The 16,939-nt window shown below is 33.1% G+C and overlaps 2 protein-coding genes across 5 annotated transcripts; both read right to left on the bottom strand.

Annotated features, from left to right (window-relative positions):
• Positions 1 to 807: 807 nt before the first annotated feature.
• Positions 808 to 6,873, bottom strand: LOC106131089 (uncharacterized). 3 transcript variants are annotated; one of them, XM_060944820.1, is made up of 8 exons: positions 6,502 to 6,873; positions 5,713 to 5,788; positions 4,308 to 4,415; positions 3,699 to 3,825; positions 3,245 to 3,388; positions 1,638 to 3,164; positions 1,288 to 1,479; positions 808 to 1,086 (listed from the first exon to the last, which is right to left on the bottom strand). In XM_060944820.1, the coding sequence occupies exons 3-8, from the start codon at positions 4,395 to 4,397 to the stop codon at positions 941 to 943; spliced, it is 2,226 nt and encodes a 741-aa protein (XP_060800803.1). In that variant the 5' UTR covers positions 4,398 to 4,415; positions 5,713 to 5,788; positions 6,502 to 6,873; the 3' UTR covers positions 808 to 940. The 3 variants fall into 3 exon arrangements, with proteins under 3 accessions (XP_060800803.1, XP_013185533.2, XP_060800804.1); XM_013330079.2 differs by lacking the exon at positions 6,502 to 6,873 and having other exon boundaries at positions 5,713 to 6,428; XM_060944821.1 differs by lacking the exons at positions 4,308 to 4,415; positions 5,713 to 5,788; positions 6,502 to 6,873 and having other exon boundaries at positions 3,677 to 3,811.
• Positions 6,874 to 7,458: 585 nt separating this feature from the next.
• LOC106131374 (uncharacterized) lies at positions 7,459 to 13,001 on the bottom strand. Of its 2 annotated transcripts, XM_013330470.2 has the most exons (6): positions 12,646 to 13,001; positions 11,225 to 11,351; positions 10,534 to 10,677; positions 8,919 to 10,442; positions 8,495 to 8,686; positions 7,459 to 7,868 (listed from the first exon to the last, which is right to left on the bottom strand). In XM_013330470.2, exons 1-6 carry the CDS (start codon positions 12,742 to 12,744, stop codon positions 7,723 to 7,725), a joined length of 2,232 nt encoding a protein of 743 aa, XP_013185924.2. In that variant the 5' UTR covers positions 12,745 to 13,001; the 3' UTR covers positions 7,459 to 7,722. The 2 variants fall into 2 exon arrangements, with proteins under 2 accessions (XP_013185924.2, XP_013185925.2); XM_013330471.2 differs by lacking the exon at positions 12,646 to 13,001 and having other exon boundaries at positions 11,204 to 11,351.
• Positions 13,002 to 16,939: the final 3,938 nt, after the last annotated feature.

Here is a 16,939-nt window from a genome sequence, read left to right as displayed (position 1 = left end):
AATTGTGATCACAAGTCGACAAGTATTTGCTTATGAAAGAGCAGTAGGCGCAATAGAGTAGCATTTTCATTGATACCTAAAATATTTAACTCAAACACGTATACAGATATGTTACCTCAAGCGAATTGCTAAAAATATAAACTAAGAATTTTAATCCTGTTAACAGTCACATGAAATGCACATAATATTATTTCTCAAATGAACTATTCTTAAGAATATTAACCAGTACTTCAAAAGCATTTTTGGGAACTAAGTATAGGTAATACTTGCACAGATATTTAGTTCACTCACACTTAAAAATTTGCTTCTAGCTATAATTTGGCACACATTTAGAAAAAAGACATTACAAAGTATTACGATAGAAATTCGTACGTGATCTGACTCAACAATGTGACTCCTTTTGGCTCAGCAAACGCAGCTCTTGATTAGTAGTTCCGCTCTCTTGGTACTAGCGTCCAAATTAAATTGAATTTCACCCATGATTCTATTATCACATGTGCGATGAGTTTAGTATTGATCTTTCATTTAACCTTTAAGAAAGTCTAAAATCTTACTCGTTATTAATATTTAACTATTTCATGCTTGTTATTTTGCTTCCGTGTGAATTTACTAAATAATGAGTGCGAGTGAAGTTTGAAGGAATTTCTGGACCAGCCAATCGCTTAAACTTGGTTTGTTGGTTCTACTACCGTGGTTTACCAGACTAAACATGCGTGAATTTTATAAACTTATCTTTTTTTTTGTTTTTTTTTTGACACATTATAATAAAACAAAATTTTACATTGTTTTATTTTTTTAATACTGCCATTACGTATGTAGGTAATACTTTTTTAACTTTGGCATAAAGGCTGAAGCTACCTCGATCATTAACCTGCAACTTCAAACAAATATTTGTGATTCGAATAATGTGTAGTTCATTGATCGGAGATGTAGTTCAATTTCAGGATTGCGTTAATTCTTCGTTGGAAACCTTCTGTCGTCTCGTTCTTATGTATTTCTCTAGTCCCCATGACACAGCGGTGAGGTAAGTAAGGATGTTTAAGCTATGTAACAGGACTCCCGTTGATGCATTGTCCTTGATCCAACCTGAAAAGTAATTGACGACTATGCAACAAACATGAAAAAGAGATTGAATATCGCTAATATTCCACTTCAAATAAATTCAAATTCGAAACTTCAATATAAAGAATCATATCAAAGGGTAATAATACTTCTTATATTCTTAGTATATGACCAGAATCTGACGTTATTATATATTTATTGATACGATTGAGAATGTATCCTCACCAACGAGTGGTCCCAATGCGACACACACAATACCAGAAGTAATTAGTTGCAATCCGGATGCACCTGGTAACTTGTGAAGTGGTACATGAGTGGGTATCACCAGTGCGACGAACACGGTCCTCAAACCTTTCCCGAAACCTATTATTACTGCCACAAAAAGCACCAAGCTGTAGTTCTGACTGTAGGCCAACACTGAAATTTAAGGAAATATAATTAGGATACCAGGTAGGAAATCAACAAGGGAAAGCAATAAATATGAAAACCTAATATTAAATAAATAGATTAATAGAGTAAGATAAATAACTGCATACTCAGATTAATATAAGTTCTGGATGTTATTAAGTTATTACCTACTCTTCCCATGGCCATAGTTAAGACGCCAAATAAAAAAAATGAATTATTTTCCCATCCAACTTTTCCAGCAAAGAAGGGAATACAAAATCTGACACAAATATCTATTCCACCTAATAGTGACATAAAAAATGCCACCTCAGGTTTGGTAAATCCATAGTCTCCAAGAATAAATGGGGTTAAAATCGAAAAATTAAGTTCATTGAAACTAGCTAATGTCATTCCTAACATTAGATTAATAAATGTATAATCTTTCAGAAGATCTAAATCAAAGAATAAATAGATTTTTTCACAAAATGTTAACTCCTTTTCTTCCACTTCATCGTTCCCTTTTTTTTGTTTAAAAATATTATCGTCTTCGTCGTCTGTCTCGTCATTAATAACTATGTTTACTTTAGTGCCTTGGTCGGTATTTTCTTTTTCATTCAAATACTGCTCTAATTTCTTTGAAGCCTGTTTTAATACTTCGCTTTCGTAATTAAAATTATTAGACTTTTTTCGACTTCTTATTTTGGATTGATTGCTGTGATTATCTTTCATATATTTTATTTCACTTAAATCGTCGTAATTATTTAGCGAAACGCTGCTCTGATTGTCTTTTAAAGATTTTTCCTCATACTGATAGTCTTTTTTGAATGAAATTACACTTTTGCTATTAGTCATATGTTTTTCTGCTTTTTCTGCTATATCTTTTGCCTCTATCGGATCAATAGTATCAACAACGGCCTTTTCTTCAGCTTTTAAGTCGTGTGGTGCTTTGAGTGTAGGAAAATCTTCTATTTCTGATTCTGGAATTTGCGCGCGAACTATAAGAGATGTTTGACGCTTCGGTTTACTTTTCATTTCTTGTTCTGGAGCTCTGAGATTTGCAGAAGAGTTTTTCTTAGAATCATTTAAATACAAAGTAGAAGATTTTTGTGAGCGGTATTCGTTTAAATTGGCCATCGATGGTTTAGCTGAATTTATTCTTGAAGTTTTAGTAGACGCTTCTCTGGAAGAAACCTTACTTCGGGACTGTCTTGATTGACTAAAGTATCCATCATTAGCACGCAACATCATAGGTGTACCTGGATCTGTGATTTCATAGCCAGGTGTTAGAGGGTCATCTTCATTATAAAGGTATTGACTAGAAAAAGCGCTCATGTTTTTTAATTTTGCTATTGAGCTAAAATAACCTCCATTCTTTTTGTTATTAAACTTATTTTTAGATGCTTCATCGTCTTCTTTATTTTTATCTTTTAATAATTTTTTTCCTTCTTCCTCTACTTGCGGCACAGGTTTGCTGTGCCATTCAACTGGTTGAAGTAAAAGTGCACATGCTATAGCATGAAGTGATATTGCACTTATGATCAGTAAAGTTCCATTTTCTCCAAAAGAAGCTATTAAAAGTGTAATAATATGTGGCCATAACATTGGTCCAAGTCCTGTGGTGGTCCAAGATAAACTCGTTGCTAACCTTCTTCTGTTTTTCCAATAAGTATTTAAAGCGAGCGCATTAGCAGAACTGCTAATACCATATCCAGCTCCTGAAACATTTTAAAAATATTGGGAATAATTCTGTTATACATATTTTGAGTACATTTCAGTATTGTGATAATAATATTACCGTATAAAATTGAAAAAGTTATGAGGTACGTAATAAAGTTGTAGGAGAACGTAGTCAACATAAGAGAGATGACTACTACTGTTGCTCCAGTCAGCGATACCTGTCTGTAGCTAAATGTTCTAAATACAGGACCATTCGCCAATCCTGAAAATGAAAAAAGGTATTATTGATGATTTGCGTTTAATCGAGTTTTTTTTACACCTCAGAAACTAGTGATTTCAGTATATACAATAAAGTATTTCATTATTATAGCTCAAGACTTTCTTGCTTTGTTGTAGGTTGTTCGGGCATTTTTTTAACTTATAATATGAGATAGCTTTTGTGCAGGGTTACGTTCTTATTTGAAATGAATCTTTATCCCTTTTGATTAATTCATCTTGGCTCCGTAATTTCATAAAAACTATAAAATCTGGTATGGTACTTGAGAGTTACCCATGCTAGGCGTGTCACGCACCGACGAAAGAGTTCATAGCAGAATGAATATTTATAATAGTGGTAGTTTCCGAGCTACTGATGCCCAGACGTTCGAATTTGTCCCTGAAGAGGAGACCAAACTGCTGCAGGAATGGAAGCGCCGATAGCTGGAATTAGAAGAGTTAAGTATTTTTTTTAAATATGTAATTGGATAAGGTAAAATCTATAAGTGCATTGGTGTTAGAATCTTTATAGTAGAACCAAACTTTATATAGGCTCGTAGGCCAAATTAAGATGGACGTCATAAATTATGAAATTGTGATTAATAGATTGCTAGCCCATCACTTAAAAAATCAATGGCAAATTAATGAACTTTTTTCTTTGATTGACTTTTGTGCGTCGGAAGAGAAGCATATTAAATGTTTTTTTCTTCTCACCTGATCAGCAGTAAAAGAAGTAACTAATAAATCTATTGATTAGGAAGTGTGTTATCTTTTAATATTATCTATCGATTTTATCCATTGAGTGTATAGTTCACACCTATGTTAGATAAGTAACTCTTTATTTTTTTGGATGTTGGATAGAAATATAGGGAAAGAATAATTATTTTGAAGATTTGCAGAAGCAAAAAAGCAATTTCTAAACATACGTTTGAAAATCCTGCTGCGAATATAATCATCCAACCCCACCCTCCATCTGGGGGGATAAAATCTTCTCCTTTCTTCATTATTGGCTTCATTTTATCTGATTTTGTTACCTGAAATTAGGAGTTTATCACTAACATGAGCTACAGCGAAGGGTTCAAATCCTACTATCTTTAATTATCTTTAGACAACTTTCGGTTTTTAGATGACAGATTCTTTTTTTGAATATATTTTGCTTTCCCATTCTTTACATAGGTACTTAGCTACTTTTCACAGTAGTTTTAAGTTAAGAAATCTTTTAGGTATTATGTATACCTACAAACTTTTGTGGAAAATAATATTGTGTTAAACAATTGATGAACTTAATGCGATAATCAAAGTAATCTGAGTCAAATATTAAGAATTCTATGGCTACAAGCATTATCATCAAATCTAATTGAAGTTACTAATCAAACTAACAAATTAAAAAAAAAACAAATATTAGGTTGTAAAACAAGATGTAGATGTTTAAAGAAAACGGAACTAACGCACAATATACCTACATAATAATATGTTACTTCTGCATCATTAGCCGATGACGCAGGTCAATGCGAGTACGAGTGTGCCTCTGTTCAGAAGTTTAATTTTAGCGCATCTATGGTATTTTTGACTGTCGACACTCAAAACAGAACTTCGAACGTTCAAATTATAAACATCTTTCGCTACGTTCTAATGAGTTCTTGAATAAGTTCGGTGAAAATTTTTTTTTACTTGTTACTCTCCTTCATCACAAATAGTGTATGGAGAATTGCATTTTCAGTTGTTAGTTTCAAAGTCCGATCAGCTTGGCATATTATGTTATTGACATTTTACATGCTGTGAGAAAATTTGGTTGGGCAGCTACATAGTATGTGGACTCTAGCCTACTTTGAGAATTGGTTAAGCAACAGTTATATATATTTATAAGTATATGAGGGCCTCTGTGACACCGGAGGTCCCGGGTTCGATTCCCGGCCAGGGCATGATGAGAAAAGAACATTTTCTGATTGGCATGGGTCTTGGATGTTCATCTATGTATTTATTATAAAATATAGTATCACAAGTCTCAAACTTAGGACCTTCGAGACTCTGATGAACAAATCACATACAGGACAAAGTACTCAATATATGTTATTAGTCCTGTATGTGATTTGAAAGCCGCGTTTAACATCATTCACATGAAGAGTAGTGAAGAAAACACTCAGATAGGTATAACAGTGTTAATTACAACTAAATTTATGTAAATAAAAAATACAATTAGTAGTATGAGTTTAGAAAGTTTTATGAGAATAGTAGATATGTGTCGATGCACAAATATATATAGAAACATTAATATGAAAAAAGTATTTCAAGACAAAAGATCCCTATATTAGTATTGTAAATATAATGTACCTTATTCAAACGATGTGTGTAGTCGATCCAGTTAGAAAATTGTTAAATATACGACGACTTTTCTCTAACGTCTGTTCTGAAATAAACCCATAGCACACATGTTATCTACGATTTTGTTTGTATATCGCAGTTATATTTTCGTGAAACTGTAGTAAAACAAAGGCCACGGACACGCTTAGCTGGCGTGCTTCCGCAAAATGACACATTCAAATGTATGAATTGTGTTTGAACGTGAAACATAAAATTTATCTCTACAGAGTAACTAAATGTCGTAAAGTGATTCAAAGTCTGCCGCATTATAAATTGTTGATAAACGGTTTTATTAGGGACAATCTATAAAAGTATTCTATTCCAACTCTATTAAACTAGCAATATTCATGAATATATTCCTAGCGTTTGCGAAAACGTTTCTAACGATTTTGTTGAAAATTCAAATAGATAAAATTCGTGGGGACTAAAAAATGGAACACGCTGCGTCTCACGTCTGAAAAAAATCCGTTTTTTCATTGATGAATGTGAATGATAAATACTGTTGACTTTTTGTTTGAAATTTTGATATCTTTTTAAAAAATCAGCTTTCTACCTATCATTGTTTATGAGATACAGCTTGTTGACAGACGAACGGATGGACTTTCGGACACACAGACGGACTCAGACACGGACGGATTGATGTACAGACGGACAGACAGACTGCGGAAGCTTAGTAATACCTTTTAGGTAAAAACAGGCCCTAAAACCCAATTAACCCTTAAAAATTCACGATACTTTTGTTCGCTTTCTACTACTTACATTTCAGTTGGAAATGAGATGATCCTATACCTACCAGTCTACAAGAAATTCACACTTTGTCACAAGTTTGTATCTTGGCATGTTTGTCAAGTTTGTTTGGGATTCATCAGGTTTGGCGACGCTAAGCCAGAATATTTCATCTGCCTTTCCCCTGTGTCTGGTGATGCGCAAATAATTTTCTCACATTATAGATATAGTAATTAGTACCCGAATGACGTCATAAATAATGTCTATCAGTCTGTGTTTTACAATCAGTGTTGTGTTTTAGGTTTTAGACTGATGAAATAAAGCTACGAAACTGAAAATCTGCTCATAATTTTTGTTTAGGAGCAAGCATGATTCCTTGCTCATACATACATCAAAATACAAATCACGTCTTTATTCTTAACGGAGTAGATCGGCCAACTTCTTCTACTTGGGAAGGCTGATAGGCCATTATACTATGCTGTTTGTTCATTTGTTAAAGTCTTTAGCTTGGAAATCGGTATTCTATTACGATTTTTATGGTCATTAGCTTCCACTTTGCAATTTCTCATTAATAATAAGTTAGTTTATAACTCACTTTGTCCTTCCTGACCAGCCTTCTACTCTTTTTTTTACAAATTCGATAGAAAATCTGCAATGATTGAAGGGTATATTTGATTCAAAAAATAATTGTAATATTTGTTACACATACAGTCCACGGTGTGTCAAAAACCTAAAAATTTAATGAACCATCCAAGTTTTACACTTTGATTTTTACATACTAATTCACGTAAATAAAACAAGAATTTTTAGTTTAAAATTTATTTTATATTTTATTAGTATGAAAACTGGGCATCACATATTATATTACAGATATCATTTAAAGTAGGTTTACCTTTGCATTGAGGCAAAAATATGGTACTTTGTTATTATTTGCACTACTTTTGTTTTATATTATTTCATTTTGCATTACTTTAGTAAGTATTTATTTCTTTAGTAAGCTAAAAGGGATTTTTGATAATTTATAAAATTGTTTTCTGTGTAAAACTTCTCTCTGTTTGTACAATTTAAAATTGATTTCCTTAAAAATTTTCGACTTAGGCGTCTATGTGGGCGTTATGGACAGATACATGTTTTGTCTGCTAATTAGTATTACCTCTTCCCTCTCCCAAATTTTCTTAAAACCTACAGTAAAAATAAGGTGAAATCATGTGCCCACCAATCTCACATTGAGTGTTGGAGACCAATTGTATTTTGTCATGCTTTTGTTAATTGTTCCCTAGGCGGCTTCTGTCTTCTGGCTCGTATGTATTTCTCTAGACCCCATGATATGGCGGTCAGCCACGTAAAGATGTTCAAGCAATGCAACGTCACTGCCGTTGAGGCATTGTCTTTGATCCAACCTGAAATAAGTAATGTGATATGGTAAAAAAACATTTTTTTTTGGTATTCAGTCATAATTTTCTTTTAGGGTATGAAAATAGTATAATACCACCCGTGAAATGTACAAAATTTTGCAATAAAAAATAGGAGATTGTGTCATCTTTGTTAGTTTTTTGTTAGTTTTTATTTTTTTCGTTGTGGAATCAGTCAGTTAATTTTTCTCTGTATCTACCAATTTCTGTCTCATTTGTAAGATTCTATATATAAGAAGTCTATATTTTTTTATATTCTACTCTTATTTTGATATTAGTTTTTTTGGCAATTGAGCGTTATCTTTAAGTATTTACAACTAAGCTGTAACAAAATTAATGTTAATCATTGAATAATGTAGATAAGGGAATCGATATAATAACATGTGTTTGTTTGGAATTTTCTACATTATATCTTGGGTAAGTTTATTTGTAGTGCAGTAGTTATAGTAAAAGTCTCCGCTACGACTTTGTGACTTCATGTGTATATTTTTTTTAATCGTATGTAGTTTCAAAAAATTATTTTCCCTGGTCTATGATCTGGGCTATTTTTGCTCAAAAATATTTTAAATAATCTAAATGAGACCTGCTTTGAATAAAATATTAACAAGTATTACCAACAACGGGTCCCAAAGTCAGATAAACAACGCCAGCAGTTATCAGTTGTATTCCAGTTGCTCCTGGTAGTTTGTGGAGAGGCACATGAGTGGGTATCACCAGAGCCATGAAGACTGTTCTCAGACCCTTTCCAAAGCCAATCATAGCAGCTACTAAAAGTACAACGCTGTAATTCTGACAGTACGCCAAAACTGAAATAAAGAAACCAAATGTAAATACGTAATGGTTGTTCGATTAAAAGTACAAAACCGGGTTAAGGAAGATCATGTTCTTTTGAAAATAATTTACAGTTTATAAATGCTTCTAAACAGCAACTTCAAAAATAAAGCTGGAGTTAACTTTACAGGTATGTTTTATTTATTTCATCTGATTAAATCATTAAACATCATAATCGTCTAATTAACAAAATTTCATTTAACTTACCAACGCGTCCCATAGCCATAGACATAACTCCAAAGAGGAAGAAGGAATTATTATCCCATCCAATTTTTCCTGCCACAAATGGAATGCAAAATCTAACACAAATATCAATACCAGCTAATAATGACATGAAGAACGCCACTTCGGATTTACTAAAACCATAATCACCAAGAATGAATGGCGTTAAAATAGAAAAATTTAATTCATTGAAATTAGCAAGTGTTATGCCTAACATAAGATTTATAAATGTGTAATCTTTCAGAAGATCTAAATCGAAGAACATGTATATCTTTTCACAAAAAGTGAGTGGTTTTTCTTCTTCTTTATCATTTTCATATTTTGCTTCAAAGACATCATCATCGTCATCATCAGAATGGTTATTTATAAGCAATTTTAATTTTTCAGCATGTGTTTTATCTTCATTATCTTTTAGATATTGCTCTAATTTCATTGAAGCTTGTTTCAATACTTCGCTTTCATAATTAAAATTATTTGATTTTTTCCTATACCTTGTTCGATATGATTGGTTACTATGATTATCCCTTATGTATTTTCTTTCTTCATAATCATCTTGATTCCTCAAAGATATGTTACTATGATTGTCTTTTGTGTATTTGTCTCCATATTGTCCATCAATTTTAAATGATTTAATACTTTTATTACTTCTCATATGCTTCTCTGCCCTTTCTTCAATATCCTTAGCTTTCACGGGATCAATTTTATCAACGACGGCTTTTTCTTCAGCTTTTAAGTCCTGTGGTGCTTTAAGTGTCGGACAATCTTCTATTTCCGATTCTGGAATTTGGGTCTCAATTGTTATAGACGTTTTCCGCTTAGGTTTAGTTTTGATTTCTTCTCCAAGGTTGACATAAGAATTTTTCTTTGACTCATTTAAGTATAATGTAGAAGACTTTCGTGAGCGATTTTCTGTTAAGTTCGTCATGGAAGGCTTTTTAGAATTCATTCTAGAATTTCTTGCAGATGCTTCTCTTGAAGATAATCTACTTTTTGATTGCCGAGATTGACTGTAATAACCATCATTAGCACGCAACATCATGGGAATACCGGGATCAGTTATTTCATAACCCGGAGTAACTGGGTCATCTTCGTTGTAAAGGTATTGACTAGAAAAAGCACTGAGATTCTTAAATTTTGATATAGAGCTGAAATAACCACTATCTGCTTTTCTTTTTTCACTTTTTGTATTTTTATTGTTAAGCTCATCATTTTTATTATTTTCAGGCTTAATAAGGTTCACCTCTTCTTTTTGCTCTGAAGATTTACTGTGCCATTCAACTGGTTGCAGTAAAAGTGCGCAGGCGATAGCATGTAGTGATATTCCACTTATAATTAAAATGGTTCCAGTTTCACCGAATGAAGCCATTAAAAGTGTTATAATGTGCGGCCATAGCATAGGACCAAGTCCTGTAGTTGTCCATGACAAACTTGTTGCTAATCGCCTTCTAGATTTCCAGTAAGTGTTCAAAGCGAGAGCATTGGCAGAGCTGCTTATGCCATATCCAGCTCCTAAAAAAGGTCAAAATAATTTATTTTCATATTGGCAGGTTTGATATCTTTAACACTTTTTTATGTGCAATTATTTCTAAAGTTATCTCACCGTATAATATCGAGAAAGATATGAGGTAAGTGATAAAATTGTAGGAGAATGTGGTAAACATAAGCGACACGAAGACAACTGTAGCTCCAGTCAGCGAAACTTTTCTATAACTGAAAGTTTTGAACACAGGCCCATTTGCTAAACCTGAAAATTTAATAAACACGTGTAACATTTCTCAAGATTTATTTTGGATTTCGAGTATTTATTTAATATACTTGCTTCGCTTCCATTATCAATAATTGTCTTAATGTATTCCTGTGTTAAATTCCTATCTTAGTACTAACGATTAATTGGTTACAATCTTTTGTCCTCGCATTAGTAGTTGTATAGTTTATTTATTATTCATATTATCACATTTGAATGTATGCATTTTATGCAAAACTGATTTATCATTATATTGTGCATGTATACATACATAGCCTCAAGCACGGGGTCCAGAGATTTGAAATATGGCATATTTTTTCTCTAATTTATGCAGGCTAAGGATGCACGACAGGGTTTCTCGGAATTCCCTTAGGAAATTATCGGCATTTTTTTCTTTACGCGGATGGAGCCGCGAGCGTACTCTAGTAATAACATAATTACAAATAAGTCTATCTAACAATAGCATCACAAAGATGCAAATATTGTCAATTGTTTAGAATTGGCCGGTATGGTATCAGTGAGTTACCATGCAAGGCGCGTCACGCACCGACGCAAGAGGTCAGAGCCGAGTTCATGTTGATAATAGTGGTCGTTTCCGAGCTGGTGATGCCCAGACGCTCAAATTTGTCCCTGAAGAGGAGCCCGAACTGTTGGAGGACTGGTAAGGCCGATAACTAGAAAGAGATAAATTAAAATGAACCTGAAATTTCTTTTAAACAACTTCCGCAATCTTTGGCTTGAAACTTATCCTATGAATGAATTTGTTTTCTCGCGAAGTTTAGCCAACTTTTACGAGCATCGATTAGCATTCAAACTAGTTGCTTAAAGAGAATTGACACATGGCCAAGGTAGAATCTGAAACTATACCTACTGCCATGCAAATGATGCATTTTAATGGGCCACAATTTGATGGTTTGAACACCGAAGATCAGCTATCTCTCCACATTTGCTAGATAGCCAATATGCGATCTTCTTAAAGCTCTTCAAGTGAACCATTGGGTTTTGTCAATGAGGAAACTTAAGCATCCGTTACAAGAAGCTAAATATGTTTTTTTAATGTTTGGGCTGCGTTATAGGCTGTATTATTTAAAAAAATCTTTTTACGAAAGCTGATACAATAAAGACCTAGTATCGTCTGTTTCTTCGACTAAATTTGTAAGCTAAATTGCTTACTATGAATATTTAATCTAGATTATTTCCATTTTGTAGTCCTTTGAGGGTGGGAGGTATTTGTAATCTTTTTCTTTCAATTTCAATGAACACGAAAATTTATGAAATTGACCTACTGTACTAGTTTGACGTTATCTGACTACCTACTTTACGATAATACAGTCTAAGGATCGTCTACTAATCGCAAATATGTTGTAAATATTGCAATAGAATAAACTTAGGCGGGCCCCGGGTCGTAAAGTAGAAACTCTGCCGGCACCGCGGCCCGGGGTTTAGGGGTATAAATTTAGTACTCCATATCTTCCCGTGGGTATCGTAAGAGGCGATTAAGGGAGTAAGCGGGAGGTGGGCAGCAGCGCTTCCTACGCTGATATGACAATATAGTCCAGAATCAATTGACATTGCCGTCACCAACCCCCCCGCCCAGTCCAGCAGTGGACTTGATGGGCTGCTAAGGTAAGGTGAGGACCCCGGGCCCTAAACACTTCTGTGGAGGGTGCAAACGGGCACACAGATGAGAGAGATTGCAATAGAAAAAATTGTTATTGTTATTGTAAAGTTGAAACTAGGTAGGTATATTGAATTTGTTAGTTATATTGTATCTATATATACCTGGCCATTTTTAATAAATTTACTTAATTATTTTTTAACTCAAAGTTTTCAAAAAGAAATCTGTAGATTCATTACACAAAAGGACCCCGGGTCCTTCTCCACAATCTTGGAAAATATGCCAGAATGATGACTGCACATTTACGAGAATATTAAATGATCCAAATTTTTGTGAACTGCTGAACTTACATTAGAAAATCCGGCTGCGAAAATGATCATCCATCCCCACCCTCCATCTGGGGGGATAAATTCCCCCTCCCGTTTTAATTTGGATTTATTTTTTGCCATCTTTAGGAAACGTTACTTCAAACACAACACGTTAACACTGTGAGACGAATTGTCCGGTAGTACGTACGGTATGATCTGAGAACGCGTTTCTAACAAAACTGATAAGTCCCTCGGCATAGTGCTTACGTACATATAATTATTTTGCGATGTTGTATGTTATTAAAATGCAACTGATTTCATGGAACAAAGAGGTCGGACTAAAGATTGAAGTGGAAGTATTATAAGTCTAGGATTAATTATTGTTTTTATTTTTTACGAGATACTTATTCCACTACTTACGTAGGTAGATATTCTTGTGTCCTGTCTGTATACATACATATTTGTTTTAGTACTAACGCTTATTGTTTTTTTTAATAAAGTACAAAATACACAGTTTTTCTGGCTGTCACAGACATTATCTATATTAATAATCTAAATAAATAAGTACATTTAATTTAAAAATTAAGACAATATTGAACAGAATACGAATATGCTACAGCTGGGATCTCACTTTGCCAAAAATAAAAAACGCGACTCTCAGCTACTGGACCGATTTTAATGCGAACCGAACTTTAAAATTCTATTCACAGATTTTACAAACACATAAGTACTTTTGACCAATTAAATGGACATGTAAGGCGTAATCACTTGTTAAATCATAATAAGTCGACTGGGCAGGTTATTTTATCATAAGTATCATTCCTGTTTTGCCTGAAGTTTTATTATTGTTTGTGTTTATAGCAAAATATCAGTGGATATGCATTACGTAATAAACACTTGCGTTTGATAATTTTTGATGTACCTAAAGCATGATAAATAATTTAAAACAATAATTAAATAAGTGGGTACGTACTTTGGCAATTTCTAGAAAAACTAAAGCTAAATAGTTAGAAATTAAAAATATATATATTTGATTAGGCATTTACCTAATGGAAAGTGACGATGAAGACGAAGATGTTACATGCCTATCCAAGAGATACCCATTTATTATACTTTTGAATGATCGTGGACAGTACCTAGTTGTCCGGGAATATTTGTCTACATTACTTATAAAACGTAGTAAGTTATTCGGACCAAAATACTAGTTTTTTTTGGAAATTTATAAATTACTATTGTAGGTATAAATTACTATTGTACCTAAAAGTTTTTATTGCCATCCGTTTGACAGTTTCAGATGTCTCTGATAGTAAGAAAAACACCATGCAGTAAGTCCTACGTTCCTTTCTTTAAAAATTAAATGAGCAATAGGTGGTAAGTTCTTATAACTCAGCATGTGCTCAGCTTATGAAATTTTAAAAATTTGAAGAAATGTAAATGATTATATGTTCTTTTTTGAAACTAAGTAGGTAGGTACTTAAGTAAAAGTATAAGATTAGTTTATATTTTAGTTAGGTATGAGAACCCCACATTCGTATCAATTTAAAAAAGTTAGTTTCGTTATGTCTGGTGTCCTGCCTGGGAACAATCCAGGACTATATACAAATAGAGGCCATGTATAATATACATGTATCAATCAATTTAATTTATTTATATACATGCAAACCCGAGGTTGTTGATAGTTATTATTTTACAAAGTCCCTGCGATATCTGTTAAGAACTCGATACATTTATCATTTATCACTTGGCGATTAAATCGATTATTGAAGACAGATAACTGACAACGCCCTATTATTGCCTTTACTCAAGTATACATTAGACTCGAATGCACTTGAAAATGCAACAATTTCTATTAGGTACCTATATTGCTTCAGTATATATAGAAATAGCTTGCATGAAAAGAGTGACGAACGTGAATGAAGCAAAAAAGTATGCTGATTCGTAAGAAGTAAAAGTCCTCCTATTTTGTCTATCGTATGTATGCACTAATCTTGGAAAGTTGACAGCGGGTTTTGATCCTGTTTGGAATGTTGGAAGTATGGTTTTTTGAAAAAGGTTGCTATAAATGCTATCCGTAGGTCGCTAGTGAAGTTATAAATAGAGTACAGGGTATATTCAAGCTTAATATTGTACATGCGGTATGATACCTTTATAATTTGCTTCGACAGGAGGACTGTTCCCGTTAGATTTGCGAAACAATAAATACTATTTTACGAGAGAGAATTCGAAGACAAAAGCAGTAAAGTATTCGTTTTGTAAAATTGGGTAGAGCTGTTTTAGTTAATCATATTTAAGTGATGTAAGTCGGTACTTCATACTGTGGCATGGTTTTTTGTAGTTGTATCTTTTAGTTAGACCAAAGTCTGCTCCATTTTATGTCAGTGACTGGCAAATATAACCTACTTACTTGTCTCATCTAGGTAGGTACTTAAGTGCTTAGTCAATAATAAAACGCATCATTATTGACCTTGCGTAACTGTTGTGCTGTTTTGTTATTTCGACTACACTGATGAATAGCCTCCCTAATTTATTTGGTAATTAAGTACTTATGTATCTTTGATGCCTGAAAATAAATAGATAAATGTTTTTTGACTCTGCGTACATCAACTAATTACCGAATAGAAGAATAATTGACACGCTTTCACATTAGTATACATTTTGAGTGTTTCTAACTACTTAATTAGGTACCGAAATACTTTATTAAAAATTTAATTTATATGTTCTAAAATCAGCCTTTCCAATTCTGTTTGCACTGTCGACACCGTAAGGAATAAAGACGCGATTTATATATGTTTAATATTATAGTTAGGTCGGATTTATTGGTCAATAAAGTCATGTTCGTCGTGTTTAAGAATTTGCAAACTAAAATACCTTCTAAAGCACTTTATAAATTTGATTTTATAAGAAGTTATAACAAAGTGTACTTACAAGTGTGGATAACCCCCAATGATAATTTAATCATGTGTCAGAGTCAGAGGTGAAATATAAAAAATACTATGTCAAGTGTAAAAGTCCAATTATGGATTTATATAGTACTTACTTACTAGCTTAAGCTTGGAGCCTTCGCTCCCGTGGGAATTACAGACAGAAAGGACTAAGCCTTGTTTGTCTTTTGTCTTTGTTAATATTATGGACCTAACTATGTTCATATAATTACAACAAAATTGGTCCAAAGATTATGAATGCAGTGAAATCGTTAAGTACAGAATATTGAGTATATTTACAATAAGAAAATTTACCGTCAAACAATACCTACTAGCCTTTTCATTTCTCATTATCATTAAGTATACAGGTATCATGAGATGTAGGATAGCCTTACACTATCTTAAGTAAATCCTTGTAGTCTGTAAACTGTTCAATATGTCCAAGTTATTTTGTTTGATAATATTGCATGTAAATGTAACACGTCTCAGTGGTATGATAAGGTATGTATAAATTTAGGTACCTAATTAAAATAAAACGATATAAAAAAATCTTCCTTTTGGCGTTAGTTCCAGTACTTCCTCGCCTCTTTGTACGGGTAGAATAGGGGGCGCCTGTGATCATGGATTGTGAAGAGATCAAACAAGGGGAACTTAAACCATATTAGATCATGGTTAGTACACCGTAAGAAAACCTGTACATTCTATAGCATGTTTCCTTCCATAATGTGCAGGTTTCCTCACCGTAAGAGCATTGGTAAGCATTAAAACTAAAGTAAGTACTTATTTCATTTAGAAAAAAGTTATTGGTACAATGGCCATGGATTTTGGTTAAGGGAAAAGCTAATAGTAAAATTGGGATTCTTCTATAAGGCGATGGGCTAGCAAGTAGAAATTTGCTGCTATTTTAATATCAATTCCATCAATAAAATATCTTGAATAAGATCTATACCTACCTATAGCTGAACGTGACCTTTTAGTATTTACAACACAACACACAACTTGGCTCTGTCTACACCGTTTCAGTGGTGTTGACGTGAAAGACACAAATAATTTTTAATCTACTCTATAGGTATACTAAGTTAGGTACTCAATCTCAATGCCGATTTAATGAGGCCTTTTAAACTGTTGGCTTTGGTTACTCCGTCAAGGATCAAGACATGGTATGTAAACTTTATATCTAAAAAGATTACAACTTATTGTTTTCACGGATAAAACAACAATCAAATCAAATTAGGTATGTATTTAATCAACTTATTTCTGTTTTAGTTTCGATTTTGCTAAGATGTACTATGTTGCAATATGTACTTTATGACCTACATGGAAATAATAACTTGTCTCAGTAAGTTTTTTTTCACAGATATAAACGGAAGGTTTCTTCCACCTCCTAAGTAACCATTATTGCATGCTTTCACCTC

The sequence above is a fragment of the Amyelois transitella genome, chromosome 6 (genome assembly GCF_032362555.1).
Source record: "Amyelois transitella isolate CPQ chromosome 6, ilAmyTran1.1, whole genome shotgun sequence".
Classification (NCBI taxonomy): domain Eukaryota; kingdom Metazoa; phylum Arthropoda; class Insecta; order Lepidoptera; family Pyralidae; genus Amyelois; species Amyelois transitella.
This window is presented reverse-complemented; position numbering and strand designations above follow the sequence as displayed.